The following is a 27,349-nucleotide window of genomic DNA, read 5'->3' on the forward strand; positions in this document are numbered from 1 at the left end:
AGTGAAGAAGCTCCCCTCGATATTTCACCTTTCACCTCTCACCTCTCACCCCTGACCTCAGTGGAGAAAGCCTGCTTGCATTTACCCCATCTGTAGCCCTGATCATTTTGTTTGGCTCCATCAAATCTCCCTGTGGAACACGGGGTTTGAGGGGATTGGGTACGTGGTGGTGGTGTGATGGTGTGGCGGATACTGCCGTGAAGGACCAACGCTGGTGTGCTCAGTGATCGGCGGTCTGCGCTCCCACGGCGCCGACCGCCAGCAGCCGTGTCCGTGACGTTGAATGTGACTCACCGACTGCTTTCCTCCCATCCTGCCTCTTCCAGACCAAATCATGGAAGACCTTCTTCACGGCCATGCACTGGACTTTCCGAAGATCGAACTCCTGGGTACAGCTAGCAGGACACGAGGGTGAGAACACTAGAGTGAATGCTCTCGGGGTAGGGTGTAGGTGTCCCTGGGGAGGATGTTTCCTATTGTGGGGGAGTCTAGGACCAGAGGACACAGATAGAGTGGATGTGGACAGGATGTTTCCTATAGTGGGGGAGTCTAGGACCAGAGGACACAGATAGAGTGGATGTAGAGAGGATGTTTCCTATAGTGGGGGAGTCTAGGACCAGAGGACACAGATAGAGTGGATGTGGAGAGGATGTTTCCTATAGTGGGGGAGTCTAGGACCAGAGGACACAGAGTGGATGTGGAGAGGATGTTTCCTATAGTGGGGGAGTCTAGGACCAGAGGACACAGATAGAGTGGATGTGGAGAGGATGTTTCCTACAGTGGGGGAGTCTAGGACCAGAGGACGCAGATAGAGTGGATGTGGAGAGGATGTTTCCTACAGTGGGGGAGTCTAGGACCAGAGGACACAGATAGAGTGGATGTGGAGAGGATGTTTCCTACAGTGGGAGAGTCTAGGACCAGAGGACACAGATAGAGTGGATGTGGAGAGGATGTTTCCTACAGTGGGGGAGTCTAGGACCAGAGGACACAGATAGAGTGGATGTGGAGAAGATGTTTCCTACAGTGGGGGAGTCTCGGACCAGAGGGCACAGCCTCAGAATAGAGGGACATCTATTTAAAACAGAGATGACGGGAATGAATGTCTGGAATTCTCTCCCGTGACCAGCTGCGGAGTGGGTGGAAGGTCCATGCTGTGTCTTTCTGTGCCCATCGTGCCTGGCACGCCTCTCTCACCTCTCCTTCCTCTTTACCTTTCCCCCTCCCCATCTGCCCCTTACTCCCCTCCATCCTGTTCCCCCCCCATACCACACCAGGGGTGGTTGAGGATCTGGTCATTGCTACGGGCTCCTGCTGTGCCTTTCTACCGTGGGCGGGCCGAGGTGGCTTCGCTGATCGCGGAGGAGCAGTGGGAACGTGGGCGTTGTTTCTGCCTCTGATGTTTTGCTCTCTCCCCCCCCCCCCCCCCAGGGCACTTCCGGCCGAGCGAAGGGGGCCTGATCCTGAAGAAGTTCAGCGGGACGGAGAGTGCCTGCCTGAAGACGCTGATGGGTGACGTGCTGAAGCCCTTCGTGCCAGCCTACCACGGCGTGGTGGAGAAGCAGGGAGAGCGGTTTATCCAGATGGAGGACCTCCTGTCCGGCCTCTCCGCCCCCTGCATCATGGACTGCAAGATGGGTGTGCGGTGAGCCGGGGCACGGTGTGGGGGGGGAGCAGGAGGGGCTGAGAGAGGGCGCCCAGTCATCGGGAGGACCTGACAGAGTAGAATTGGGCCTCCCCCCACCCCACAGGCCCTAGGTCTCAGTTTGGCCTTTGACTGAGGCCTGGGATCACTCGGAGATCCTTGTTCATTCTGGCCAAAGAGGATGAGGCTGTGGCCAGTCCATAATCTTTGCTTCCATGGAATCCCAGTCTGGGTTTGGCCTCTGATCGAGGCCTGGCTCAATCAGGCCCAGTGAACACCAGGCCTGGGTCAGACTGTCAGCCCTTGCCCGCTGTGCTTGCCCCCTCCCCCACCTGTACTACTTTATTCAGTCCTTAACTAACTCTGGGATTCATAGAAACACAGAAAACCTACAGCACGATACAGGCCCTTTGGCCCACAGAGCTGTGCCGAGCTTACTTTACAGATTACCTAAGCTCACCCAGAGCCCGCCATTTTTCTAAGCTCCATGTACCTGTCCAGGAGTGACTTAAAAGGCCCTATCGTATCCACCTTCACCACCATCGCCGGCAGCCCATTCCACGCACTCACCTCTCCCTGCGTAAAAAAAACTTACCCCTGACATCTCCTCTGTACCTACTTCCAAGCACCTTAAAACTGTGCCCTCTCGTGCTGGCCATTCCATGCCTGGGAAAAAGCCTCTGACTATCCACAGGATCAATGCCTCTCATCATCTTATACACCTCTATCAGGTCACCTCTCATCCTCCGTCGCTCCAAGGAGAAAAGACCAAGTTCACTCAACCTTTTCTCATAAGGCATGCTCCCCAATCCAGGCAACATCCTTGTAAATCTCCTCTGCACCTGTTCTATAGTTCCACGTCCTTCCTGTAGTGAGGTGACCAGAACTAAGCTTCGCCAGCCAGGCCGAACTGTGTTTTACTTATTGTGGCCTCATCCTAACCGACTAGATTACAATTCACCTCGCAACCGGTATGACTTTGAGGAAACCCCTGCGGTCACAGGGAGAACGTACAAACTGCTTACAGGCAGCGGTGGGAATCGAACCGGGGTCGCCTGCACTGTAAACCATTGTGCTAACCACTACACTGGGGTGCTGCGCCATTGTTTGGCCTGTATCTCCCTGACCCTGTCCTGTTCATGAAGCTGTTGAAATTCCCCCAGCTCTGTGTGTAAGGAGCTGCCTGTGAATGATTTCTCTCTGTTCTGAAACCTGTACCCTCAGGTTTTAGACTCCTCTACCTTGGGGAAAAGGATGACAACGTCCACGTTATCCCCACCGGCCGTGATTTTATAAACCTCTCTAAGGTCACCCCTTGGCCCCCTTCGCCCCCAGGGAAAACAGGCCCAGCCTGTCCCCGTCTCTCGAGATGATACCGTGCTCGTGAATCCTCTCTGCCTTTCTCCCCCACGATTTAATGACGCCCCTCTGACAGCCGGGTGACCAGAATACCACACAGTACTCCGTGTGCGGTCTACTCACTGTCAAGTTGGTAACGTGACGTCCCAAGTCACGGTCCTGACTTCTTCACCACTCTGTCTCCTGCCTCAGGTCACTGTGCAAGCCCCTGACTTGTCAGAATTGATCATTTGGCACTTACCTGAGCTGAAGTCCATCTGACATTCCTTGCCCTACTTCCACGGTTGACCTCAGTCTGAGACCTCTCCCAGCAGATCGAGGGGAGTCAGAATTTGAACCCTCACCCCCCCCCCACCCTGGGGTGGCAGGGGCAGCCTGGAGCAGGTGTAGCACTGGAAATCCTTCTAATCCTCGGTCCCCCTGTTACGTCCACTTCCACAAGTCACAGAAATGAAGGGCTCCCATTGGCCACGGCCCACTAACCAATCACGTTGCTGTTATGCCCGCTACAAGAAGTTAAAGAAATTAAGGGCTCCTATTGGCCACAGCCCACTAACCAATCATGTTGCTGTTATGCCCGCCATGAGAAGTTAAAGAAATGAAGGGCTGCCATTGGCCACAGCCCACTAACCAATCATGTCGCAGTTGTGGAAGTTCCTGTCCGTTATTGGCTCCCATGTCAGAAAACAGAACAGGACAAGAACAGGTGCTTTGCCCCATAACGATTTGCCCCACTAATTAAACTAGTAAGTAAACTAGTAACCTAACTAAAGTAATCTCTTCCGCCCCAGTCTCCTCATGATTTAGTGTCCAACCAAGAGCTGCTTGGACACCTCTGTGGTATCTACCTCCTCTATCACCCCGGCAACACCCACACACTGAACAATCTCTGTGTTTTGTTTTTAAAAGTTCACTTTACTCACACATCTCCTTTCAACTTTATCCTTCTCACCTTCTCACCTGCCCTTTATACTGGAGATTTCAACTCTGGAGGGAAACGAATGCCACCCGTAACCTTATAACCCTCTGCCAGATCTGCCCTCGGTCTCTGGCGCTCCGGAAGAAGCAGCCCGTGTTTCCGCAGCGTCCGCTTACCGCTCAGGCCCTCGGGTCCAGGCAGCATCCCAATGAACGTATGCGGCACCCTCTCCAAAACCTCCAGCCCGCTCCCTGCAGAGCGGTGGCCAGATCTCTGCACAGTTTCAGAGAGCGGAGGCACGGCTTCCCGCCGGCTCTGCCCGGTGACCACGCGCACGCCCTTGTCGTCATCCTGCCGAAGCTCTCTCTGTCTACCTCAGTGCCGTTGGCTGTCAGCTGTCTCCTCGTACTCGACTTGCCGATCTCCCACTCCCCGAGCCACATCCGCCATTTCCCTGCCCAGATCCGGTTACCTCCCGCTAACCGTTTCTCCCCGGGTTCCCATCAACCCACCCACTCCCGGTTCCACACCCTGGTGGGGGGAGGGAGGGAGGCAATTTACAGCCGCCGATCAGCCCAATGACACCACACGTCATTGGGATGTGGTGGGGGGGGGGGAGGTCGAAGACGCTGGGGGAGGAGGGGGAACGCACAAATTCCGTACGCGGACAAGCTTCCCGTCCCAGATCGGGCCTCCTGATCTTCCCTGGGATCCAGCTCACTGACGGGAACCTCTCCCCCCTCACCCCCCCAGGACCTACCTGGAGGAGGAGCTGACGAAAGCCCGGATGCAGCTGACCCTCCGCGAGGACATGTACCAGAAGATGACCAAGGTTGACCCGTCGGCCCCCACCCAGGAGGAGCATCGGCAGGGAGCTGTCACCAAGCCCCGCTACATGCAGTGGAGGGAGACCCTGAGCTCCACGGCCACCCTCGGCTTCCGCATCGAAGGCATCACGGTACGCAGCCTGGGGCGGTGACAACACAGACGCCGGCCATTCCCGTTGAGCACGTGCTGGTCGTGAGGCCGGTCTGCGCTGACGCCACCGGCGTCTCCCCCTGCACCACTCCTGTCGGGATTGGCATTAGTGTGGACTTATTGGGCTGTACTGCACGAATACAGGCCCTTCGGCCCCAGTCTTCTATGCTGACCCAGATATCTGCCTGAGCTGGTCCCATTTGACTGTATACCTCCAAACCTTTCTTATCCATTCACCCGTCCAAGTATTTTATAAACATTACTGTACCACTTCCTTTATACCCACCTTCCATATACCCCTCCAGATACCCCTTTATGGAGGAAAAAAGATTCAGACCATCTCTATCTATAGAACATTACTGCACAGTGCAGGCCTTCCGGCCCACAATGTTGTGCTGGCCTCTTGACCTGCTCCAAGATTAATCCAACCCTTCCCTCCTACACAGCCCTCTGTCATCCACGTACCTCTCTAAGAGTTTCTTAAACACCCCCGAAGGATCTGCCTCGCACCCCACCCCTGGCAGGGTGCTCCATGCACCCACGGCCCTCTGTGTGAAGAACTTGGCTCTGACATACCCCCTCTACTTTCTTCCATTCACCTTAAAACTATGCTCCCTCATAGTGGTCATCCCTGCCCTGGGGGAAGGTGCTCTCTGACTAAGCCTCTTGTCAGGAACACCTCAATCAGATCATCCCTCGTTCTCCGAGGAGGAAAGAGCTCTGGAGAGGGAAAGGCCGAGCTCGCTCAGCCAATCTTCAGAAGACCTGCTGTCCAGTCCAGGCAGCTCCCGGTCAACCTCTGCAACCTCTCCAAAGCTCCCACGTCCTTCCTATAATGAAGCGGCCGGAGCTGAGCACAATCTGGTCTATTATAGAGCTGCAACATTACCTCACGGCTCTTGAACCCAATCCCCCAAATAATGAAGGCCAATGCACCAAACACCTTCTTAACCACCCTGTTAACTTGTGCAGCGCCCTGTTCCTCTTCACTGTTAAAATCCTGTCATTAACTCAGTGCTCTGCCTTCAGATTTGTATAATCTCCTTTGTAGTTTTATGAATTCTAGAACTATGTCCCTCATAGTTTTATAAATTCTAGAACCATGCCCCCCCATAATTTCATAAATTCTAGAACTGTGCCCCTTGTAATTTTATAGATTTGAGAACTCTGTCCCTCATAATTTTATAAATTCCACAACTCCCTCCTCGTAATTTTCTAAATTCTAGAATTATGCCCCCATACTATTATGAATTCTAGAATTCCAACCCTCATAATTTTACAGATTCTAGAACTCTGTCCCTGATAATCGTATAAATTCCAGGGGTGTTCCCGGCAACTTCTTGGTGAATCCCTCCCACACTCTCTCCATCGCTGAAACACCCTCCCTGTGGCAAGACGATCTGTACAGTTCGCCTGCAAACTTTGCGGCAGAGCCGTTAGTTCCATCCTCGGAATCATTGACGTGTGATGGGTTTGAATAGACAGTTCAATCACATCGACAGACGAGCAGACGTTAATGTCTCCATCAGTGGACAAGCAGGGGTAAGAATCACGGCACTAGCGTCGGCCATGAGGCTCTTCGGCCCATTTAGCCTGGTCTATCTCCTCACCGGCCAACCGCCCACAGCTCCAGTGACAATGCACACTCCGGTGCTATTTACACCCACCCCTCTGCCCTGGGACAGTGAGCTTCCACACAGGCCCAGAGGGGCAGGTAGGGAGGGAGGAGCAGACAAGAAGGAGACACATCCCCAAGGGTGTGCGGAGGATTAATGGAACCGACAGCACCTAAACCACCCCCCTCCCCGTACCTATGCTAAGTGGAGGGGAGCAGTTGGTCTGTTGCCCGTCCGCGTGCTGGTGCGCAGTTCCGCGGGGGGTCAGGGGCTGCAGCAGCACGCTGGCGATGGGACGAATGGTGTTGATGGGACTGTCGCAATCCCCTTGCAGATGGAGAGCGGGACGGTTCTCAAGGACTTCAAGAAGACCAAGACGAGGGAGCAGATCATCGCCACGTTGACACGTTTCACCGAGGGACATCTGGGTGTGCTGGTGGGTCTGGCCACTTCCCGTTCCTGGGAATGCCGACGTCCCGGAACTTCCGGTGGGGACTGGGTGGGGTGCAGGATGCCCGGTGCCAGCGGGGGAGACAAGCCATTCGGCACGTCGTGGCTGTGCTGCTCATGGGCGCCAATCTCATTTATCCACACCTCCTGATCTAAGAGCTTGTGTAGATCTCGCCACTGTACTGAGAGTCTGCCACCAGATTCCCAACCCCTCCTCACCCGAGGGGAGAAACATTTTTCCCAGATTATCTGCCCCTGGAACACTCTGCTGATAGATAAGTGATAAGGGCTTCTCAGCAGTTCTCCGATAGATCCCATTCACCATTTTGTACATCTGCACAGCTTCTCGAAACCATCTGTCCCTGCTCTGGGAGTGTGTGATGGGACGGTGTGGAGGGAGCTCCACTCTGTGTCTGACCCCGGGAGTGTGTGATGGGACAGTGTGGAGGGAGATTCACTCTGTGTCTGACCCCGGGAGTGAGTGATGGGACAGTGTGGAGGGAGATTCACTCTGTGTCTGACCCCGGGAGTGTGTGATGGGACGGTGCGGAGGGAGATTCACTCTGTGTCTGACCCTGGGAGTGTGTGACGGGACGGTGCGGAGGGAGATTCACTCTGTGTCTGACCCCGGGAGTGTGTGACGGGACGGTGCGGAGGGAGATTCACTCTGTGTCTGACCCCGGGAGTGTGTGACGGGACGGTGCGGAGGGAGATTCACTCTGTGTCTGACCCCGGGAGTGTGTGATGGGACGGTGCGGAGGGAGATTCACTCTGTGTCTGACTCCGGGAGTGTGTGATGGGACAGTGTGGAGGGAGCTTCACTCTGTGTCTGACCCCGGGAGTGTGTGACGGGACGGTGCGGAGGGAGCTTCACTCTGTGTCTGACCCCGGGAGTGTGTGATGGGACGGTGTGGAGAGTGATTCACTCTGTGTCTGACCCCGGGAGTGTGTGATGGGATGGTGTGGAGGGAGCTTCACTCTGTGTGTGACCCCGGGAGTGTGTGATGGGACGGGGTAGAGGGGGATTCACTCTGTGTCTGACCCCGGGAGTGTGTGATGGGACGGGGTAGTGGGAGCTCCACTCTGTGTCTGACCCCGGGAGTGTGTGACGGGACGGGGTAGAGGGAGCTCCACTCTGTGTCTGACTCCGGGAGTGTGTGATGGGACGGTGTGGAGGGAGCTTCACTCTGTGTGTGACCCCGGGAGTGTGTGACGGGACGGGGTAGAGGGGGATTCACTCTGTGTCTGACCCCGGGAGTGTGTGATGGGACGGGGTAGAGGGGGATTCACTCTGTGTCTGACCCCGGGAGTGTGTGATGGGACGGGGTAGTGGGGGATTCACTCTGTGTGTGACCCCGGGAGTGTGTGACGGGACGGGGTAGTGGGGGATTCACTCTGTGTGTGACCCCGGGAGTGTGTGATGGGACGGGGTAGAGGGGGATTCACTCTGTGTCTGACCCCGGGAGTGTGTGATGGGACGGGGTAGAGGGGGATTCACTCTGTGTGTGACCCCGGGAGTGTGTGACGGGACGGGGTAGAGGGAGCTCCACTCTGTGTCTGACCCCGGGAGTGTGTGACGGGACGGGGTAGAGGGAGCTCCACTCTGTGTCTGACCCCGGGAGTGTGTGATGGGACAGTGTAGAGGGAGCTCCACTCTGTGTCTGACCCCGGGAGTGTGTGACGGGACGGGGTAGAGGGAGTTACACAGTTTGAGCAGTTGAGTTTCATACTGTTCCCGTGTTCGAGCAGGGGAGGGGACACACCCTGGTAATGACTTGCCGGAAGAGATTAGGTACTCTGCTCTGGGGATATACCTGTAAGTACTTGCCATGTGCTTTGTCAGCAGAGCAAGCCCAGGCAGTCCTGGTATCCCAAACTGCGTCAGTAATCCCAGTTCTGGCAACTTTCCCAGCTTCACTTGGCTCCCATCCTGGCATCTGACAAATTCATTTTGGCCCCGCTGTTAATTTCATCTGGCAAAGGCGGTGGGGGAGGCTGACAGGAAAGAATTTACAGCTTTGATCCAATCCCCTCTGGTCGGAATACACTCACTCATCTGCCCACCACAGCCGTGTCCCCACACAACTCCGGGTGCCTCGGACAGGGCACGGAGTGGAATTGTCATCATAGAGTTTTGCAATGGTGAGCCCCTATGCTGTCCCAGCTGGCCCCCTCTCCCTTTCAGGCTTTCCTGCCCCTGTGCATTTAAAAACACAGAAAACCTACAGCACAATACAGGCCCTTCAGCCCACAAAGCTGTACTGAACATGTCCTTACCTTAGAACTACCTTGGCTTACCCGTAGCCCTCTCTTCTTCTAAGCTCCATGTAGCCATCCAGGAGTCTATTAAAAAACCCTGTCGTTTCCACCTTCACCACGGCCGCCGGCAGCCCATTCCACACACTCACCACTCTGCGTAAAAAAACTTACCCCTGACATCTCCCCTGTACCTACCTCCAAGCACCTTAAAACTGTGCCCTCTCGTGTTAGCCATTTCAGCCCTGGGAAAAAGCCTCTGACTATCCACATGATCAATGCCTCTCATCACCTTGTACACCTCCATCAGGTCACCTCTCATCCTCCGTCACTCCAAGGAAAAAAGTCCGACTTCACTCAACCTATTCTCATAAGGCATCCTCCCCAATCCAGGCAACATCCTTGTAAATCTCCTCTGCACCCTTTCTATGGTTTCCACATCCTTCCTGTAGTGAGGCGGCCAGAACTGAGCACAGTACTCCAAGTGGGGTCTGACCATGGTCCTATATAGCTGCAACATTACCTCTCGGCTCCTAAACTCAATTCCACGATTGATGAAGGGCAATACACCGTATGCCTTCTTAACCACAGAGTCAACCTGCATAGCAGCTTTGAGTGTCCTATGGACTCAGACCCCAAGACCCCTCTGATCCTCCACACTGCCAAGAGTCTTACCATTAATACTATATTCTCAATGCTGTTTGAGTGTTTGAGGCCTTTCAATGGGACTGGAAAGGAAGGGGGAAGGCAGCAGAATAAAAAGGTGGGCAGAGGGAAGGAGGACAGGTGAGGCCAGGTGGGTGGAAGAGTAAAGGGCTGGAGAGGAGGGCGTGTGATAGGAGAGGAGAGTGGACCGTGGCAGAAAGGGAAGAAGGAGGTGATGGGCAGGTGGGAAGAGGTGGGAGGCCGGAGTGGGGAATAGAAGGTGGGGAGCGGGAGGGTAAAAATGACCAGAAGGAGAATTCGATATTCATGCCATCAGGTTGGAATACACGGTGTTTCTCCTCCACTGAAGGCAGCCACGGACTGACAGGTTGGAACGGGAATGGGAATTAAAATGGCTGTCCACCAGGAAATTCTGCTTTTGGCAGGTGGAGCGGAGGTGCTCAAGAGAGAGAGGATGAGTTGCCTGCCTTGAACCATATCACTTGAAGCTCCTCGTTAGCAGGACGACATGGAGATGAACTGCAGGCGATGGAGCGAGTGCCGGGTCCCAGTCCACTGGCTCACAACCAGAGTGGTGGTTGGGCATGTGTCTCTACCAAAGGAGGTGAAACTTGCTCCTTCCCTCCGCTGGCCTGCAGGTCACCCTTGGGCGAGGTGTAGCACCTGCTCAGCCCCCCGATCAGGCCATGGGAGCAGGTGAATGGTCGTATGAGCAGCCGGTGCAGATCTGAGGACCTAACCTGGCCCCAACAGCTATAAAGAAGGCAAGGCAGTGGCTATATTTCATTAGGAGTCTGAGGAGACATGGAAATCTACAGCACATCCAGCCCTTCGGCTCACAATGTTGTGCCAACGATGTAACCTACTCCAGAACTGCCAAGAATTTCCCTACCGCATAGCCCTCTATTTTTCTAAGCTCCATGTACCTGCCTGAGAGTCTTAAAAGACCCTATCGTATCCGCCTCCACCACCTTCGCTGGCAGAGCATCCCACACACCCACCACTCTCTGTGTGAAAAAGTTATCCCTGATATCCCCTCGCCCCTGTATCTATTTCCAAGCACCTTAAAACTGTGCCCCCTCATGTTAGCCATTTCAGCGCTGGGAAAAAGCCTCTGACGATCCACACGATCAATGCTTCTCATCATTGTATACACCTCTATCAGGTCACCTCTCATCCTCCGTCGCTCCAAGGAGAAAAGGCCGAGTTCACTCAACCTATTCTCATAAGGCATGCTCCCCAATCCAGGCAACATCCTTGTAAATCTCCTCTGCACCCTTTCTATAGTTTCCACATCCTTCCTGTAGTGAGGCGACCAGAACTGAGCACAGTCCTCCAAGTGGGGTCTGACCAGGGTCCTATATAGCTGCAACATTACCTCTCATCTCCTAAACTCAATCCCATGATTGATGAAGGCCAATACACCGTATGCCTTCTTCACCACAGAGTCAACCTGCGTAGCAGCTTTGAGTGTCCTATGGACTCGGACCCCAATCCCGCTGATCCTCCACACCACCAAGAGTCTTACCATTAATGCTATATTCTGCCATCATATTTGACCTACCAAAGTGAACCACTTCACACTTATCTGGGTTGAACTCCATCTGCCTCTTCTCAGCCCAGTTTTGCATCTTATTGATAACCCGCTATAACCTCTGACAGCCCTCCACACTATCCACAACACCCCCAACCTTTGTGTCATCAGCAAACTTACTAACCCATCCCTCCACTTCCTCATCCAGGTCATTTATAAAAATCACGAAGAGAACAGATCCCTGAGGCACACCATTTCTTTTAAATGTTGTGATTTGCTTGGAGTTGTAGAACACGACAGTTCAGAAGCAGGCCCTTCAGCCCCTCTAATCTGTTGTTCTGCCTCGTCCCTTCAACCTGCACCCACCAAACCCCTCCTGTCCATGTACCGATCTGTAACATGGACTCTACAGGGTGGAGACTCGTACAAAACCCCCCCACCCACTGTTTCCCCTCAGGTTCCCTTTAAATCTCTCCCCTCGGTGTGCCCTGTAGCCCGTGGGGAGAGAGTGTGACCAGCCACCTTGTTTGTGCCCCATGTCGACTCTGGTCAAAGACTCTCTGAGCCTGACCTGATTTTATCTCAGATTTCCGGCATCTGCAGGACTGTAATTTGCCTGCCGCAGAGGCCAGGCCCCCACTTCCTAGGGGTCTGACCACTCCGCAACGAGCTGGTCTCCACTGATACTGCCAGCTCCTCCCTACTGGTCAAGAGGTTTCAGCAACAGGCCCTTCAGCCCATCTAGTTCGTGCTCAGCCTCGCCCCATTGACCTGTGGCTGGACCGTACCTTCCCCGTGTGTGCGCGTGCATGTTTGTAAGACCGTAAGACAGCAGCAGGATGCAGCCATTCGGCCCGTTGGGTCTACTCCAGCATTCCACCGCGGCTGATCCGTTTTCTCTCAGTCCCCATCAGAATCAGGTTTATTATCACCGGCATCTGTCATGAAATTTGTTAACTTAGCAGCAGCAGTTCAATGTAATACATAATATTGAAGGAAAAAAATAATAATGATGAATAAATAAGTAAATCAATTATAGTATATATTGAATAGATTGAAAATCTTGCAAAAAACAGAATTAATATATATTAAAAAGTGAGGTAGTGTTCAAGGGTTCAATGTCTATTCAGAATCAGATGACAGAGGGGAAGAAGCTGTTCCTGAATCGCTGAGTGTGTGCCTTCAGGCTTCTGTATCTCCTACCTGACGGTAACAGTGAGAAAAGGACATGCCCTGGGTGCTGGAGGTCCTTAATAATGGACGCTGCCTTTCTGAGACACCGCTCCCTGAAGATGTCCTGGGTACTTTGTAGGCTAGTGCCCAAGATGGAGCTGACTAGATTTACACCCCTCTTTCTGCCTTCATGCCCTGACGAATCAAGCATCTATCAACCTCTGCTTTGAATACATCCAACGACCTGACCTCCACAGCCGTCTGTGGCAATGAATTCCACAGATTCAGCACCCTCTGGCTAAAGAAATTCCTCCTCACCTCTATTTGAAAGGGACGTCCTACCGTCCTATTCTGAGGCTAGGTGTTGGGGGGGGGGGGGTGTTGTGTGTGTGTGTGTGTGTGCAGTTTGAGATACTTTCTGTCCCTGTGTGTGTGTTACATGCCTGTCCGTGGAGAGTCTGTCTACTGCACTGTTACTTTTCCAGATCGCGTTCACTGTGTCTGTAACTGAGGACGCAGGGGCCTCCCACGAGGTCAGCAGCACTGGGAGGAGGTCCCACAACCCGTCCCACCAGAGCTCGGAGGGAGGGTGCAGACACTGCGTTCGTCTTCCAGCCGGTATCTGGGTTAAAGTCGGGGAGATTAGCTTCATTAGTCACACGTACAATGGAAACGAGCGCTGGAGACCGGCACGGGGGCAGCCTGCGAGGGTCGCCCGCTTCCAGCACCAACTCAGCATCCTATCCCGTACGGCATCGGGATCCGGGATGAAACACGCGGTCACCGAGAGAACGTGCAAACTCCGAACGCACGGCGGCGGGAATTGAGCCCGGGGTCGCTGATTTGCCATGGGGCATGAGGATCCCCTGAGCTGCCCTCCCCTCCTCTGAGACCCACGTCCTTGGTATTCGGGTGAGCGCGGGACAGCTGGGCCCAGACTGGGAAACTGGAGTTTCTGACAGGGGCTCTCTCGTGTGTTTTCTCCCCCAGAGTGGATACCTGGAGCGGCTGCAAGCGATAAAGGAGGCACTACTACAGTCCCACTTCTTCAGCTCCCACGAGGTACGTTGGCAAGGTAGCCTCTACCTGCAGATACAACTGCTGTGGGTCATTCTGTCATCAAGACACACTTGTCCTCAAGCCAGGCTCTGCCTTTCCCCTTTGCCCGAAACTCCCACTGGGAGCGTTCAAATTCCCAGCCGGCTAACGCCGCTCCCTCTGGGGAAACTCGTCCCGTTCCTGGACATCTCTTCCTGCCCTGTTAACCTGACATAACGTCAGAAGCTATCGGAGCAGAGTCCGGCCATTCGGCCCATCGAAACTGCTCCACTGTTCCCTCCGCTGATTTATTATTCCTCTCAACCCCATTCCCCTGCTGTCTCCCTTTAACCTCTGACACCCTGACTATTCAAGAACCTACCAACCTCTGTCTCTGGCAGTGAATTCCACAGATTCACCACTTTCTGGCTCAAGAAATTCCTCCTCATCTTCATTCTAAAGGGACATTATTCTATTCTGAGGCTGTGATCCCTGGTCCCAGACTCCCCCGCTGTAGGAAACATCCTCTCCACATCCACTCTATCTCTGCCCTCTGGTCCTAGACTCCCTCACTATAGGAAAAATCCTCTCCACATCCACTCTATCTGTGTCCTCTGGTCCTCGACTCCCCCACTATAGGAAACATCCTCCCCACAGCCACTCTATCTGTGCCCTCTGGTCCTAGACTCCCCCACTATAGGAAATATCCCCTCCACATCCACTCTATCTGTGTCCTCTGGTCCCAGACTCCCCCACTATAGGAAACATCCTCTCCACATGCACTCTATCTGTGTCCTCCGGTCCTATATTCCCCCACTATAGGAAACATCCTCTCCACATCCACTCTGTCTGTGTCCTCTGGTCCTAGACTCCCCCACTATAGGAAACATCCTCTCCACATCCACTCTATCTGTGTCCTCTGGTCCTAGACTCCCCCACTATAGGAAACATCCTCTCCACATCTACTCTGTCTGTGCCCTCTGGTCCTAGACTCCCCCACTAAAGGAAACATCCCCTCCACATCCACTCTATCTGCGTTCTCTGGTCCTAGACTCCCCCACTATAGGAAACATCCTCTCCACATCCACTCTGTCTGTGCCCTCTGGTCCTAGACTCCCCCACTATAGGAAACATCCCCTCCACATCCACTCCATCTGTGTCCTCTGGTCCTAGACTCCCCCACTATAGGAAACATCCTCTCCACATCCACTCTATCTGTGTCCTCTGGTCCTAGGCTCCCCCACTGTAGGAAACATCCCCTCCACATGCACTCTATCTGTGTCCTCTGGTCCTAGACTCCCCCACTATAGGAAACTTCCTCTCCATGTCCAATCTATCTGTGTCCTCTGGTCCTAGACTCCCCCACTATAGGAAACATCCTCTCCACATTCACTCTATCTGTGTCCTCTGGTCCTAGACTCCCCCACTATAGGAAACATCTTCTCCACATCCACTCTGTCTGTGCCCTCTGGTCCCCCACTATAGGAAACATCCCCTCCACATCCACTCTATCTGCGTTCTCTGGTCCTAGACTCCCCCACTATAGGAAACATCCTCTCCACATCCACTCTGTCTGTGCCCTCTGGTCCTAGACTCCCCCACTATAGGAAACATCCCCTCCACATCCACTCTATCTGTGTCCTCTGGTCCCAGACTCCCCCACTATAGGAAACATCCTCTCCACATCCACTCTATCTGTGTCCTCTGGTCCTAGACTCCCCCACTATAGGAAACATCCTCTCCACATCCACTCTGTCTGTGCCCTCTGGTCCTAGACTCCCCCACGATAGGAAACATCCCCTCCACATCCACTCTATCTGCATTCCTTGGTCCTAAACTCCCCCACTATAGGAAACATCCTCTCCACATCCACTCTGTCTGTGCCCTCTGGTCCTAGACTCCCCCACTATAGGAAACATCCCCTCCACATCCACTCTATCTGCGTTCTCTGGTCCTACACTCCCCCACTATAGGAAACATCCTCTCCACATCCACTCTGTCTGTGCCCTCTGGTCCTAGACTCCCCCACTATAGGAAACATCCCCTCCACATCCACTCTATCTGTGTCCTCTGGTCCTAGACTCCCCCACTATAGGAAACATCCTCTCCACATCCACTCTATCAGTGTCCTCTGGTCCTCGACTCCCCCACTATAGGAAACTTCCTCTCCACATGCACTCTATCAGTGTCCTCTGGTCCTAGACTCCCCCACTATAGGAAACATCCTCTCCACATCCACTCTGTCTGTGCCCTCTGGTGCTAGACTCCCCCACTATAGGAAACTTCCTCTCCACATCCACTCTATCTGTGTCCTCAGGTCCCAGACTCCCCCACTATAGGAAACATCCTCTCCACATCAACTCTGTCTGTGCCCTCTGGTCCTAGACTCCCCCACTATAGGAAACATCCCCTCCACATCCACTCTATCTGCATTCCCTGGTCCTAGACTCCCCACTATAGGAAACATCCCCTCCACATCCACTCTATCTGCATTCCCTGGTCCTAGACTCCCCCACTATAGGAAACATCCTCTCCACATCCACTCTGTCTGTGCCCTCTGGTCCTAGACTCCCCCACTATAGGAAACATCCTCTCCACATCCACTCTGTCTGTGTCCTCTGGTCCTAGACATCCCCCACTATAGGAAACTTCCTCTCAATGTCCAATCTATCTGTGTCCTCTGGTCCTAGACTCCCCCACTATAGGAAACATGCTCTCCACATCCACTCTATCTGTGTCCTCTGGTCCTAGACTCCCCCACTATAGGAAACATCCCCTCCACATCCACTCTATCTGCGTTCTCTGGTCCTAGACTCCCCCACTATAGGAAACATCCTCTCCACATCCACTCTATCTGTGTCCTCTGGTCCTAGACTCCCCCACTATAGGAAACTTCCTCTCCATCTCCAATCTATCTGTGTCCTCTGGTCCTAGACTCCCCCACTATAGGAAACATCCTCTCCACATCCACTCTATCTGTGTCCTCTGGTCCTAGACTCCCCCACTATAGGAAACATCCTCTCCACATCCACTCTGTCTGTGCCCTCTGGTCCGGGACTCCCCCACTATAGGAAACATCCCCTCCACATCCACTCTATCTGCATTCCCTGGTCCTAGACTCCCCCACTATAGGAAACATCCTCTCCACATCCACTCTGTCTGTGCCCTCTGGTCCTAGACTCCCCCACTATAGGAAACATCCCCTCCACATCCACTCTATCTGTGTCCTCTGGTCCTAGACTCCCCCACTATAGGAAACTTCCTCTCCATATCCAATCTATCTGTGTCCCCTGGTCCTAGACTCCCCCACTATAGGAAACATCCTCTCCACATCCACTCTATCAGTGTCCTCTGGTCCTCGACTCCCCCACTATAGGAAACTTCCTCTCCACATGCACTCTATCAGTGTCCTCTGGTCCTAGACTCCCCCACTATAGGAAACGTCCTCTCCACATCCACTCTGTCTGTGCCCTCTGGTCCTAGACTCCCCCACTATAGGAAACATCCCCTCCACATCCACTCTATCTGTGTCCTCTGGTCCTAGACTCCCCCACTATAGGAAACATCCTCTCCACATCCACTCTATCTGTGTCCTCTGGTCCTAGGCTCCCCCACGGTAGGAAACATCCCCTCCACACCCACTCTGTCTGTGTCCTCTGGTCCTAGACTCCCCCACTACAGGAAACTTCCTCTCCATGTCCAATCTATCTGTGTCCTCTGGTCCTAGACTCCCCCACAATAGGAAACATCCTCTCCACATCCACTCTATCTGTGTCCTCTGGTCCTAGACTCCCCCACTATAGGAAACATCCTCTCCACATCCACTCTGTCTGTGCCCTCTGGTCCTAGACACCCCCACTATAGGAAACATCCCCTCCACATCCACTCTATCTGCGTTCTCTGGTCCTAGACTCCCCCACTATAGGAAACATCCTCTCCACATCCACTCTGTCTGTGCCCTCTGGTCCTAGACTCCCCCACTATAGGAAACATCCCCTCCACATCCACTCTATCTGTGTCCTCAGGTCCCAGACTCCCCCACTATAGGAAACATCCTCTCCACATCCACTCTATCTGTGTCCTCTGGTCCTAGACTCCCCCGCTATAGGAAACATCCTCTCCAAATCCACTCTGTCTGTGCCCTCTGGTCCTAGGCTCCCCCACTGTAGGAAACATCCCCTCCACATCCACTCTATCTGTGTCCTCTGGTCCTAGACTCCCCCACTATAGGAAACTTCCTCTCCATGTCCAATCTATCTGTGTCCTCTGGTCCTAGACTCCCCCACTATAGGAAACATCCTCTCCACATCCACTCTATCTGTGTCCTCTGGTCCTAGACTCCCCCACTATAGGAAACATCCTCTCCACATCCACTCTATCTGTGTCCTCTGGTCCTAGGCTCCCCCACTGTAGGAAACATCCCCTCCACATCCACTCTATCTGCGTTCTCTGGTCCTAGACTCCCCCACTATAGGAAACATCCTCGCCACATCCACTCTGTCTGTGCTCTCTGGTCCTAGACTCCCCCACTATAGGAAACATCCCCTCCACATCCACTCTATCTGTGTCCTCTGGTCCCAGACTCCCCCACTATAGGAAACATCCTCTCCACATCCACTCTATCTGTGTCCTCTGGTCCTAGACTCCCCCACTATAGGAAACATCCTCTCCACATCCACTTTGTCTGTGCCCTCTGGTCCTAGACTCCCCCACTATAGGAAACATCCCCTCCACATCCACTCTATCTGCATTCCCTGGTCCTAGACTCCCCCACTATAGGAAACATCCTCTCCACATCCACTCTGTCTGTGCCCTCTGGTCCTAGACTCCCCCACTATAGGAAACATGCTCTCCACATCCACTCTATCTGTGTCCTCTGGTCCTAGACTCCCCCACTATAGGAAACTTCCTCTCCACATCCACTCTATCTGTGTCCTCAGGTCCCAGACTCCCCCACTATAGGAAACATCCTCTCCACATCAACTCTGTCTGTGCCCTCTGGTCCTAGACTCCCCCACTATAGGAAACATCCCCTCCACATCCACTCTATCTGCATTCCCTGGTCCTAGACTCCCCACTATAGGAAACATCCCCTCCACATCCACTCTATCTGCATTCCCTGGTCCTAGACTCCCCCACTATAGGAAACATCCTCTCCACATCCACTCTGTCTGTGCCCTCTGGTCCTAGACTCCCCCACTATAGGAAACATCCTCTCCACATCCACTCTGTCTGTGTCCTCTGGTCCTAGACATCCCCCACTATAGGAAACTTCCTCTCAATGTCCAATCTATCTGTGTCCTCTGGTCCTAGACTCCCCCACTATAGGAAACATGCTCTCCACATCCACTCTATCTGTGTCCTCTGGTCCTAGACTCCCCCACTATAGGAAACATCCCCTCCACATCCACTGTATCTGCGTTCTCTGGTCCTAGACTCCCCCACTATAGGAAACATCCTCTCCACATCCACTCTATCTGTGTCCTCTGGTCCTAGACTCCCCCACTATAGGAAACTTCCTCTCCATCTCCAATCTATCTGTGTCCTCTGGTCCTAGACTCCCCCACTATAGGAAACATCCTCTCCACATCCACTCTATCTGTGTCCTCTGGTCCTAGACTCCCCCACTATAGGAAACATCCTCTCCACATCCACTCTGTCTGTGCCCTCTGGTCCGGGACTCCCCCACTATAGGAAACATCCCCTCCACATCCACTCTATCTGCATTCCCTGGTCCTAGACTCCCCCACTATAGGAAACATCCTCTCCACATCCACTCTGTCTGTGCCCTCTGGTCCTAGACTCCCCCACTATAGGAAACATCCCCTCCACATCCACTCTATCTGTGTCCTCTGGTCCTAGACTCCCCCACTATAGGAAACTTCCTCTCCATATCCAATCTATCTGTGTCCCCTGGTCCTAGACTCCCCCACTATAGGAAACATCCTCTCCACATCCACTCTATCAGTGTCCTCTGGTCCTCGACTCCCCCACTATAGGAAACTTCCTCTCCACATGCACTCTATCAGTGTCCTCTGGTCCTAGACTCCCCCACTATAGGAAACGTCCTCTCCACATCCACTCTGTCTGTGCCCTCTGGTCCTAGACTCCCCCACTATAGGAAACATCCCCTCCACATCCACTCTATCTGCATTCTCTGGTCCTAGACTCCCCCACTATAGGAAACATTCTCTCCACATCCACTCTGTCTGTGCCCTATGGTCCTAGACTCCCCCACTATAGGAAACATCCCCTCCACATCCACTCTATCTGTGTCCTCTGGTCCTAGACTCCCCCACTATAGGAAACATCCTCTCCACATCCACTCTATCTGTGTCCTCTGGTCCTAGGCTCCCCCACGGTAGGAAACATCCCCTCCACACCCACTCTATCTGTGTCCTCTGGTCCTAGACTCCCCCACTATAGGAAACTTCCTCTCCATGTCCAATCTATCTGTGTCCTCTGGTCCTAGACTCCCCCACTATAGGAAACATCCTCTCCACATCCACTCTATCTGTGTCCTCTGGTCCTAGACTCCCCCACTATAGGAAACATCCTCTCCACATCCACTCTGTCTGTGCCCTCTGGTCCTAGACACCCCCACTATAGGAAACATCCCCTCCACATCCACTCTATCTGCGTTCTCTGGTCCTAGACTCCCCCACTATAGGAAACATCCCCTCCACATCCACTCTATCTGCGTTCTCTGTTCCTAGACTCCCCCACTATAGGAAACATCCTCTCCACATCCACCCTGTCTGTGCCCTCTGGTCCTGGACTCCCCCACTATAGGAAACATCCTCTCCACATCCACTCTATCTGTGTCCTCTGGTCCTAGACTCCCCCACTATAGGAAACATCCCCTCCATGTCCAATCTATCTGTGTCCTCTGGTCCTAGACTCCCCCCCCACTATAGGAAACATCCTCTCCACATCCACTCTGTCTGTGCCCTCTGGTCCTAGACACCCCCACTATAGGAAACATCCCCTCCACATCCACTCTATCTGCGTTCTCTGGTCCTAGACTCCCCCACTATAGGAAACATCCTCTCCACATCCACTCTGTCTGTGCCCTCTGGTCCTAGACTCCCCCACTATAGGAAACATCCCCTCCACATCCACTCTATCTGTGTCCTCAGGTCCCAGACTCCCCCACTATAGGAAACATCCTCTCCACATCCACTCTATCTGTGTCCTCTGGTCCTAGACTCCCCCGCTATAGGAAACATCCTCTCCAAATCCACTCTGTCTGTGCCCTCTGGTCCTAGGCTCCCCCACTGTAGGAAACATCCCCTCCACATCCACTCTATCTGTGTCCTCTTGTCCTAGGCTCCCCCACTGTAGGAAACATCCTCTCCACATCCACTCTGTCTGTGCCCTCTGGTCCTAGACTCCCCCACTATAGGAAACATCCCCTCCACATCCACTCTATCTGCATTCCCTGGTCCTAGACTCCCCCACTATAGGAAACATCCTCTCCACATCCACTCTGTCTGTGTCCTCTGGTCCTAGACTCCCCCACTATAGGAAACTTCCTCTCCATATCCAATCTATCTGTGTCCTCTGGTCCTAGACTCCCCCACTATAGGAAACATCCTCTCCACATCCACTCTATCAGTGTCCTCTGGTCCTCGACTCCCCCACTATAGGAAACATCCCCTCCACATCCACTCTATCTGTGTCCTCTGGTCCTAGACTCCCCCACTATCGGAAACATCCCCTCCACATCCACTCTATCTGTGTCCTCTGGTCCTAGACTCCCCCACTATAGGAAACTTCCTCTCCATGTCCAATCTATCTGTGTCCTCTGGTCCTAGACTCCCCCACTATAGGAAACATCCTCTCCACATCCACTCTATCTGTGTCCTCTGGTCCTAGACTCCCCCACTATAGGAAACATCCTCTCCACATCCACTCTGTCTGTGCCCTCTGGTCCTAGACTCCCCCACTATAGGAAACATCCCCTCCACATCCACTCTATCTGTGTTCTCTGGTCCTAGACTCCCCCACTATAGGAAACATCCTCTCCACATCCACTCGGTCTGTGCCCTCTGGTCCTGGACTCCCCCACTATAGGAAACATCCTCTCCACATCCACTCTATCTGTGTCCTCTGGTCCTAGACTCCCGCACTATAGGAAACATCCCCTCCACATCCACTCTATCTGTGTCCTCTGGTCCTAGACTCCCCCACTATAGGAAACTTCCTCTCCATGTCCAATCTATCTGTGTCCTCTGGTCCTAGACTCCCCCACTATAGGAAACATCCTCTCCACATCCACTCTATCTGTGTCCTCTGGTCCTAGACTCCCCCACTATAGGAAACATCCTCTCCACATCCACTCTGTCTGTGCCCTCTGGTCCTAGACTCCCCCACTATAGGAAACATCCCCTCCACATCCACTCTATCTGTGTCCTCTGGTCCTAGACTCCCCCACTATAGGAAACATCCTCTCCACATCCACTCTATCTGTGTCCTCTGGTCCTAGACTCCCCCACTATAGGAAACATCCTCTCCATATCCACTCTGTCTGTGCCCTCTGGTCCTAGACTCCCCCACTATAGGAAACATCCCCTCCACATCCACTCTATCTACGTTCTGTGGTCCTAGACTCCCCGCTATAGGAAACATCCTCTCCACATCCACTCTGTCTGCCTCCCAGCTCGAAAAGACATGCGCTCCACCCCCAGCTTTGGAAATGTGTCTGCCCGGGTGCGGAGTGTGTGCGTGGAGCGTAATGCTCTCGCCGTGACCGTGTGGGTCTCTTTTCCGCCCCCACACCCCACCGGGGCTCCGGTCCCCACAGACAAGAGATTGTGCAGATACTGGAGATCTTAAACAATGCGCGCGCGTGCGTGCACGCACACACACGCGCGCGCACACGCACGCACACGCACACGCACACAGCTGCGGGAACTGACTTGTTGGAGGGATTTTTCTGTGTGTGTTTGTGTTCTCCACGTCCCAGCGATGTACAGGGTTGGCGAACTAATCAGCCGCTGTAAATTGCCCTCCTCATCTGTGGGTACGGGGTGCAGTCGGAAGGGCTGGGAGCGTGCGGAGAATAACACTGAATGGACGAAGGTGGTCGGCAAGGACTCGATGGGCCGAACGGCCTGTTTCCGTGTCGTGTGACTGCCCTGCCCCCCCCCCGTGTACGCCAGCGTCCCCCTCTCCCCTTTTTATCATACCCAGTCATCGCGTCCTCTTGCCCGCCCGCAGGTCATCGGCAGCTCGCTGCTCTTCATCCATGAGAGGAAGCGCTGCGTCAACGTCTGGATGATCGACTTCGGGAAGACGACGGCGCTGCCCGAGGGGCAGACCCTCAAGCACGACCTCCCCTGGGAGGAGGGCAACCGGGAGGACGGTTACCTCCTGGGACTCGACAACCTGCTGGGCCTCTTCACCGACACCATCAGCAGGCAGCACTCGCTGGCCAGGGCCGTGGCCGAGAACTGATTGAGGGCAGGGAGGGCCCGGCCCTGCCAATGGGACGGCCAGCGGCTGCCTGACCTGGCGGAGGGCGTGTGCCAGGAGTGACTCGATAGGCCCAGTGGCCTGGTTCTACTCTGCCCGACGGAGACGGTCCACTCACGGGAAGGCGAGGGTCCCAGAACGATGCACAAACCTCTGTCCTGTCCCTCAGGGTATCTCCGAAACACATCCATGTGTCCCGCCCCGTTTGACAGACGAGAGACCACTGCACAGCCGCGCTCGGGGTACATTATCAGAGACTGATCCCCATTAAAGGGCAGCTCGCACTCCCCGTGCCGGCCCCGGCTGTGAGGGCACATCTGTAATCGGACAAATACAGGGAAGCGAGACGGGAGGGACTCCAGCTGGTAAAAGAACTGTGGGACCTCGTAGGTTGAAGCTCCTTTACGCTGTGTTATGGAAAGGCTGTGATGGTGCGTGATGGGACCATTTAGAGGGAGCTTCACTCTGTGTCTGACCCCGGGAGTGTGTGATGGGACGGTGTGGAGGGAGATTCACTCTGTGTCTGACCCCGGGAGTGTGTGATGGGACGGTGTAGAGGGAGCTCCACTCTGTGTCTGACCCCGGGAGTGTGTGATGGGACGGTGTGGAGGGAGATTCACTCTGTGTCTGACCCCGAGAGTGTGTGATGGGACGGTGTGGAGGGAGATCCACTCTGTGTCTGACCCCGGGAGTGTGTGATGGAACAGCAAGTGTCAGGGTATTGGCCGCCGTGTACGGAACGATACCGTTTCAAGCTTTGTGCGTCCCTGATGATAGCTTCCTACGAGGTTCCAGTATTCGGTATCACTTCACGTAGACACTACAGCTGCAAGTGGCAGCCTGCAGCAGGAACCGTGCCAGGAGTCGGGAGTGAGCGGGGAAGAATTGTAATTCCCGTCCGGTCCTCACGCCGCTCAGATAATCAATCACGGAGGCGGCCGAATGTTCTAGATACAGAGTCTGGAATTTTAGGAATATGTCATCCCATTTCCTTCCATGTGAGTCCTTCTGGATTCATTACAGCACCCTGGCCCTCTTCCCGCCGGCAGTAGGATCCAGGGACTGTGAGCCAGGATGGCTACCGAATCTTTGGCTTCAGCGGCCAGTCCGAGTTTAGCGCACCCGTCAGCTCAGATCGGGGCTTCATTGGCGGGAGGGAAGTCACAGGCCGGCGCCTGGCTGTGGAGCCGCCGACCCCCGGTGCTATTTGTGCGTACGGAGCGCGCATCTTCGCCCTGTGCCCCGCCCCTGGGAGTTCCGCTTCTCCCCCACCCTAACGACGTGTCACTGGGTTAGTTGACCGCTATAAATTGCTCCTCGGCATGTGGCCGAGGTGATGGGAATGCAGGCAGTGGGTCTGTATCTGGGCCGTGTAAGGGGTCTGTGAGAGAGAGAGAGACTGTCAGGGGACTGGAACAACCTGGTGCATGGATTTGACTGGCCACGTTCCTAGAGAACGGGGAGACCCCATCAAACCGTGGCTGCTGTCAAAGTTTACAGCAGATATCGGCGAGCGTTCGGGGCGGCCCGGGGCAACGAACCGATCCCCTGCGGGCTGAACGCGAATATGACCCACCCACCGGTTAATCCGGACTGCGAGTTCCGATCCGGGAGTTGTGTTCATTTTTTTAAACCGTGGCGTAACGTGCAAAATGCTGGAGGAACTCAGTAAGTCAGGCAGCATTTATGGAAACGTTAATGAACTGTCGGCGGTCCGGGCCGAAGCCCTTCTTCGGGACGCTAAGCCCAGCGGTATCGCCGGGGAATAACGTGTGCCTGTGTAACATGCTAAACAAGTGTGTTGGATTAAAAAAAACATGTTGTCTACATGGACTTCAGTAAGGCCTTTGACAAGGTCCCGCATGGGAGGTTAGTTAGGAAGATTCAGTCGCTAGGTATACATGGAGAGGTGGTAAATTGGATTAGACATTGGCTCGATGGAAGAAACCAGAGAGTGGTGGTAGAGAATTGCTTCTCCGAGTGGAGGCCTGTGACTAGTGGTGTGCCACAGGGATCAGTGCTGGGTCCATTGTTATTTGTCATCTATATCAATGATCTGGATGATAATGTGGTAAATTTGGATCATCAAATTTGCTGATGATACAAAGATTGGAGGTGTAGTGGACAGTGAGGAAGGTTTTCAGAGCTTGCAGAGGGATTTGGACCAGCTGGAAAAATGGGCTGAAAAATGGCAGATGAAGTTTAATACAGACAAGTGTGAGGTATTGCACTTTGGAAGGACAAACCAAGGTAGAACATACAAGGTAAATGGTAAGGCACTGAAGAGTGCAGAAGAACTGAGGGATCTGGGAATATAGATACAAAATTCCCTGAAAGTGGCGTCACAGGTAAATAGGATTGTAAAGAGAGCTTTTACTACATTGGCCTTTATTAATCAAAGTATTCAGTATAACAGTTGGACTGTTATGATGAGGTTGTATAAGGCATTGGTGAGGCTGAACCTGGAGTATCGTGTTCAGTTTTGGTCACCAAATTACAGGAAAGATATAAGTAAGGTTGAAAGAGTGCAGAGAAGGTTACAAGGGTGTTGCTGGGACTTGAGAAACTCAGTTACAGAGAAAGGTTGAATATGTTAGGACTTTATTCCCTGGAGCGTAGAAGAATGAGGGGAGATTTGATAGAGGTGTATAAAATTATGATGGGTATAGATAGAGTGAATGCAAGCAGGCTTTTTCCACTGAGGCAAGGGGAGAAAAAACCCAGAGGACATGGGTTAAGGATGGGGGGGGGAGAAGTTTAAAGGGAACATGGGGGGGGGGCTTCTTCACACAGAGAGTGGTGGGAGTATGGAATGAGCTGCCAGACGAGGTGGTAAATGCGGGCTCACTTTTAACATTTAAGAAAAACTTGGACAGATACATGGATGGGAGGTGTATGGAGGGATATGGTCCGTGTGCAGGTCAGTGGGACTAGGCAGAAAAATGGTTCCGCACAGCCAAGAAGGGCCAAAAGGCCTGTTTCTGTGCTGTAGTGTTCTGTGGTTCTATATTAACATGCAGCAGTCCGGGATTCTGTCAGTTTGAATGAATCTGGCCATTCTCTAACCTCTCTCATTAATAAGGCACAGAACTGCAGCTCGCTGGATGTTTTCTGTTTTCCACACCATTCTCTGTAAACTCTGGAGATTGTTGTGTGTGAAAATCCCAGGAGATTCGCAGTTTCTAAGATACTCAAAGCACCCCGTCCGGCACCAACAATTATTCCAAAGTCAAAGTCACTCGGATCACTTTTCTTCCCCCATTCTGAGGTTTGGTCTGAACCTCTTGATCGTGTCTGCGTGCTTTTATGGGTTGAGTTGCTGCCCCGTGATTGGCTGATGAGATATTTATGTTAATGAGCAGGTGTGCCGGCTGCCAGCACTAGTGGTGCATGTGGGCTCATTTTCAGCGTTTAAGAGAAGTTTGGACGGACGGGGGTGGGGTTGGGGGCTCTGGTCCCAGTGCCGGTCGATGGGCGTAGGCAGTATAAATGGTCCAGCACAGATTAGACGGGTCAAAGAGCCCGTTTCTATAGAGAACTGTTCTACGGCTCCATAATGAAGAAGCCACGACAGTGCAGGTGAAGAGGAGAACTTGACTGAGGATTCCCCACTGGACAGGCGGGCTGAGCCGGAGTAAGGGGATCTTCTGACCAGTAACGTGATTTACACCCAGGTCCAGAGAGGGACCGAGGCGAACTCGGCGGCAGCGACTGCGAGAGGCTCGTCTGTTTTCAGACTTGCCAGAGGTGAGCTTTGTATGGTCCCTACAGTAGATGCCTCACTTTGTAAATGAATGCTTCTTTACTCATCGTGCCTGTCCTGACAAATAAACACGGAAAACACGAGACTAGCCGCATAGCGTGTGGTTTTCTCAGACCAGGGTGGAACACGATTACTGTGCGATGGGGGAGAGGGGTCACTGAGGGACGGCGTGAGGGAGCTGGAATAACGTCAGTGGGGATACAGTCAGTGACACGGTGCTGGGGGAGAGGGGTCACTGAGGGACGGTGTGAGGGAGAGGGATTAACGTCAGTGGGGATACAGTCAGTGACACGGTGCTGGGGGAGAGGGGTCACTGAGGGACGGTGTGAGGGAGCTGGATTAATGTCAGTGGGGATACAATAAGGATAAGTGGGGATCTGGGAATAGTTAGATAGACAGATATACTTCATTGATCCCGAGGGAATAGTGATGGGGTCTCGCCAATGCGAGTCTCTCTGAAGGGTTTGAATCGCCAGCC

The 27,349-nt window shown here is 53.5% G+C and overlaps 1 protein-coding gene across 2 annotated transcripts in view; it reads left to right on the top strand.

The window, feature by feature from the left end:
• Positions 1-25,852, top strand: part of LOC140192307 (inositol-trisphosphate 3-kinase B-like) — a 55,123-nt gene extending 29,271 nt beyond the window's left edge. Inside the window, exons 2-7 of one of the 2 annotated variants that reach the window (XM_072249969.1) lie at positions 327-411; positions 1,429-1,642; positions 4,674-4,878; positions 6,849-6,950; positions 13,584-13,655; positions 22,854-25,852. In XM_072249969.1, coding sequence (XP_072106070.1) covers positions 327-411; positions 1,429-1,642; positions 4,674-4,878; positions 6,849-6,950; positions 13,584-13,655; positions 22,854-23,090 — 915 coding nt within the window. In that variant the 3' untranslated portion in view covers positions 23,091-25,852. The remainder of the gene's footprint in view (positions 1-326; positions 412-1,428; positions 1,643-4,673; positions 4,879-6,848; positions 6,951-13,583; positions 13,656-22,853) is intronic. The other variant, XM_072249971.1, reaches the window with a different exon arrangement.
• Positions 25,853-27,349: the final 1,497 nt, after the last annotated feature.

The sequence above is a fragment of the Mobula birostris genome, unplaced genomic scaffold, assembly GCF_030028105.1.
Source record: "Mobula birostris isolate sMobBir1 unplaced genomic scaffold, sMobBir1.hap1 scaffold_1144, whole genome shotgun sequence".
NCBI classification, from domain to species: Eukaryota; Metazoa; Chordata; class Chondrichthyes; order Myliobatiformes; family Myliobatidae; genus Mobula; species Mobula birostris.